Consider the following 5000-nt stretch of genomic DNA (forward strand, 5'->3'; position numbering starts at 1 on the left):
TGGACTCTCACTATTATGTTAGATCCACTATGGACTGGACTCTCACTATTATGTTAGATCCACTATGGACTGAACTCTCACTATTATGTTAGATCCACTATGGACTGGACTCTCACTATTATGTTAGATCCACTATGGACTGGACTCTCACTATTATGTTAGATCCACTATGGACTGGACTCTCACTATTATGTTAGATCCACTATGGACTGGACTCTCACTATTATGTTAGATCCACTATGGACTGGACTCTCACTATTATGTTAGATCCACTATGGACTGGACTCTCACTATTATGTTGGTTCCACTATGGACTGGACTCTCACTATTATGTTAGATCCACTATGGACTGGACTCTCACTATTATGTTAGATCCACTATGGACTGGACTCTCACTATTATGTTAGATCCACTATGGACTGGACTCTCACACTATTAACTATCCACTCCACGTCCATTGCACCGGTGGCCCAGGGAGCGGGGGTCCCCACATCTGCGGTCCCCTCCAAGGTTTCTCATTGCATCCCATTGGGTTGAGTTTTTCCTTGCTGATGTGGGATCTGAGCCGAGGATGTCATTGTGGCTTGTGCAGCCCTTTGAGACACTTGTGATTAAGGGCTATATAAATACACTTTGATTGATGATTGATTGATTAAAATAGTCGTTTGCAATACAGTAACTATTCAATATGGTTGTCCTAACTGCCTAATAAGAACGTCTGTCTCTGTTGGGACAAACAGTTTATCGATCTTAAATGGGGGTGTTTTATTTTGAAAGTCAACAGGCGCTGAAAAAGCGGAAACGGAAGTTGCCTTATAGCGGAAAAGTCTCTTTTGACCAATAGAAGCCCGCCTTGCAAGTTTAGCGGGGAATTTGCCTCCATGCTCAAGCCTTCTGTTCGCGGGAAAGAAGAGCCATCATAGTAACACAGAGCAACTACCCGCCACCGGTAAATGCACTTTGCCTCGTAAAAGATATATTTCGGATCGATCTAAAGCACGGGAATGCTTTTCCGTTCAATTGTTGACAGGCGTCTCGGGAGACAACGGCAGAATGGTGAGTTTTAACACAGCTATTTGTCTCTTAGCACGTTAAGCGTGTTATAATCAAAGATGCTTCCTATTCAGTGGCATTCTTTTGGTATTACATTTATTGTACAATCCAGTTTAATCGAATAATAAATCAGGTTTGTCCTGCTTTGTTGGTTTAAGTCGATCCGACATTTCCATTTGAATGCATTATCATTGACATTTTGGAGCAGGCCCTAATAAGCTGACTTAACTTGGGTGCAACTTAAACACTACTGGCTTTAAGAGCTTGTAAAAACAATACAGTCGTGGTCAAAAGTGTACATACACTTGTAAAGAACATCATGTCATGGCTGTCTTGAGTTTCCAATCTGCAACTCTAATATTTTTGTGATAGAGTGATTGGAGCACATACTTGTTGGTCACAAAAAAACATTCATGAAGTTTGCTTCTTTTATGAATTTATTATGGGTCTACTGAAAATGTGAGCACATCTGCTGGGTCAAAAGTATACTATACAGCAATGTTAATATTTGCTTACATGTCCCTTGGCAAGTTTACCTGCAATAAGGCACTTTTGGTAGCCATCCACAAGCTTCTGCTTGACTTTTTGACCACTCCTCTTGACAAAATTGGTGCAGTTCAGCTAAATCTGTTGATTTTCTGACATTAAAGTTAAAGTACTGATTGTCACACACACACTAGAAGTGGTGAAATTTGTCCTCTGCATTTGACCCATCCCCTTGTTCACCCCCTGGGAGGTGAGGGGAGCAGTGAGCAGCAGCGGTGGCCGCGCCCGGGAATCATTTTTGGTGATTTAACCCCCAATTCCAACCCTTCATGCTGAGTGCCAAGCAGGGAGGTAATGGCTCCCATTTTTATAGTCTTTGGTATGACTCAGCCGGGGTTTGAACTCACGACCTACCCATCTCAGGGCGGACACTCTAACCCAGGGGTGTCCAAACTTTTTCCACTGAGGGCCGCACATTGAAACATCAAAGCTAGCAGGGGCCATTTTGATATTTTTTATTTTAAAAGCCAATACAATATATGTATAAAAAATATACATTTAGGCTTCCACTCAGGCTTGATCCCGGGGACCCCAAAGGGTTTTGGTCCCAAAAATATAAAAAATGTGTCATTATTCAGTATTATTATTTGTGTTATTACTCAAGTTTTTAAATCTCTAGATCAACATTGGGTCTATCTGTCAATATAAAATGTTTTAAAGATTTAAATTGTATGCTCTTTTTGTCAAAGAAAACCCTTTTTTTAATGACAAAAACACAAAATATGCAATTCTTTCACCCAATAAAATTTTTAAGTGGGATATTTGAGATTATATAATAATTGGAGCCTTAAAAGGGTCAATAACTCATAACACCATTGATTTTAATTCATTATTATTTTTTGAGCAATGACATTTAAAAACTAATCGCACTAAAATTGTAGGGGATCCAAAAGGGTCCTACTCATTAAAGTGTTAAAAAATAAATTATAATTTTTTTTTTTTACTGTTTACTTTTAACACAATAATCTCAAGATCAACTTCAGATCTATCTGTCAATTATAAGTTTTATTGTTGTTTATGTTTTTTGTTTGTTTGTTTTAGGCCCTTCTTTAAAAAAAACAGCTCGTTTTTTTACATGGCAAACACAAAATATGCAACATTTTCCCCAAAAAATATCTCAAAATATTTAATGTGACGTAATTGGAGACTTGAATAGGTCAATAATTGTGGTAGTATTATGCTCTGGGCCTGTTTTGCTGCCAATGGAACTGGTGCTTTACAGAGAGTAAATGGGACAATGAAAAAGGAGGATTACCTCCAAATTCTTCAGGACAAGCTAAAATCATCAGCCCGGAGGTTGGGTCTTGGGCGCAGTTGGGTGTTCCAACAGGACAATGACCCCAAACACATGTCAAAAGTGGTAAAGGAATGGCTAAATCAGGCTAGAATGAAGGTTTTAGAATGGCCTTCCCAAAGTCCTGACTTAAACGTGTGGACAATGCTGAAGAAACAAGTCCATGTCAGAAAACCAACACATTTAGCTGAACTGCACCAATTTAGTCAAGAGGAGTGGTCAAAAAGTCCAGCAGAAGCTTGTGGATGGCTACCAAAAGCGCCTTATTGCAGGTAAACTTGCCAAGGGACATGTAAGCAAATATTAACATTGCTGTATGTATACTTTTGACCCAGCACATTTGATCACATTTTCAGTAAACCCATAATAAATTCATAAAAGAAGCAAACTTCATGAATGTTTTTTTGTGACCAACAAGTATGTGCTCCAATCACTCTATCACAAGCAAATAAGAGTTGTAGAAATGTCAGGTTCAAACACTGATGACATCTATTAATCAGACAAGAAGCAAGGAATCATGCAGAGACAGAGTTCAATTTAGCTCATGAGGAGAACGCATGGAGCTGCACACTTAGTCACAGTCTCGCCCTACTCTCTAAGGCAGTGGTTCTCAAATGGGGGTACGCGTACCCCTGGGGGTACTTGAAGGTATGCCAAGGGGTACGTGAGATTTTTTTTAAATATTCTAAAAATAGCAACAATTCAAAAATCCTTTATAAATATATTTATTGAATAATACTTTAACAAAATATGAGTGTAAGTTCATAAACTGAACATCAAATCAAGTAGGCTATTCCATTCATTACCATAAACCCAGAGTTTCCCCCATGCCATGTTGGTATGGCCCTTACTAAAATGTCTGTCAAAAAGAACTGTGAAAAGAAATGCTACAATGCAATATTCAATGTTGACAGCTAGATTTTTTGTGGACATGTTCCATAAATATTGATGTTAAAGATTAATTTTTTTGTGAAGAAATGTTTAGAATTAAGTTCATGAATCCAGATGGATCTCTATTACAATCCCCAAAGAAGGCACTTTAAGTTGATGATTACTTTTATGTGTAGAAATCTTTATTTATAATTGATCACTTGTTTATTTTTCAACAAGTTTTTAGTTATATCTTTTTTTCCAAATAGTTCAAGAAAGACCACAACAAATGAGCAATATTTTGCACTGTTATACAATTTAATAAATCAGAAACTGATGACATTGTGCTGTATTTGACCTTATCTCTTTTTTTCAACCAAAAATGCTTAGCTCTGATTAGGGGGTACTTTAATTAAAAAAATGTTCACAGGGGGTACATTACTGAAAAAAGGTTGAGAACCACTGCTCTAAGGTACAGCTCCCGCGTCCCTCTATTTATTCAGGAGTTCCCCAGTCAACATCACTGACAGGAGTGGTCACACATATCATGCAAAGCAGCTCCAGTACGCACAATACGTGACGGAATGTGCTGGTCCTTGTGATTTCGCCTTGTCTCTGCTTCGTCTGCGTGCTGTCGTCTTATCTTCGTTGAGGTCCTTGGAGTCCTTGGCTGTTAGCGGGCTAACATCTGCGGCTGAGGCCACCCCTGAGACAAGAAGTTTTGTCCTGGCACAGATAGAAAAAGTACAGCTTGAGCACAATAGCTAATAACTATAGCAAGGGACTTTAAGCATACTAAAGTTGTGTGATAACTTACACATAATTATTCTAACAAGAAATGATTGGAAACTCAAGACAGCCATGACATTATGTTCTTTACAAGTGGATGTACACTTTTGACCACGACTGGAAGTTAGTAGCAATTGTACAATTGATTTATGCATCTATTGCAGCAAAAAAGTATTAATATGATCCAGATTGTTGCACAATTCCTAATGATAATAATAATGCATGTTTCCTCCTAGCCCTTCCTGCACATCCCTGGCCCAAGTACCCTCTGGGGTCCTTTCTGCAAGGCTACCAGTGTGTTTGCCACGATGAACACATCTCCTACGGGAACCTTGGGGATTCTGTACCACCGTTCGGATTGTCCTTCTCCTCGGGTAGAGCTCTAGCTCTTTATAATCAGGTGACACCACATTCAAATGTTATTTATTTAACTATATCCATCTCTCCC

At 38.8% G+C, this 5000-nt stretch overlaps 1 protein-coding gene across 1 annotated transcript in view; it reads left to right on the forward strand.

The window, feature by feature from the left end:
• Positions 1–833: 833 nt before the first annotated feature.
• Positions 834–5000, forward strand: part of dtl (denticleless E3 ubiquitin protein ligase homolog (Drosophila)) — a 29177-nt gene continuing 25010 nt past the window's right edge. The window contains exons 1-2 of the mRNA XM_062035104.1: positions 834–1056; positions 4789–4926. Of these exons, the coding sequence (XP_061891088.1) occupies positions 1005–1056; positions 4789–4926 (190 nt within the window). The 5' untranslated portion in view covers positions 834–1004. The remainder of the gene's footprint in view (positions 1057–4788; positions 4927–5000) is intronic.

This window comes from Entelurus aequoreus, linkage group LG23 (assembly GCF_033978785.1).
Source record: "Entelurus aequoreus isolate RoL-2023_Sb linkage group LG23, RoL_Eaeq_v1.1, whole genome shotgun sequence".
Classification (NCBI taxonomy): Eukaryota; Metazoa; Chordata; class Actinopteri; order Syngnathiformes; family Syngnathidae; genus Entelurus; species Entelurus aequoreus.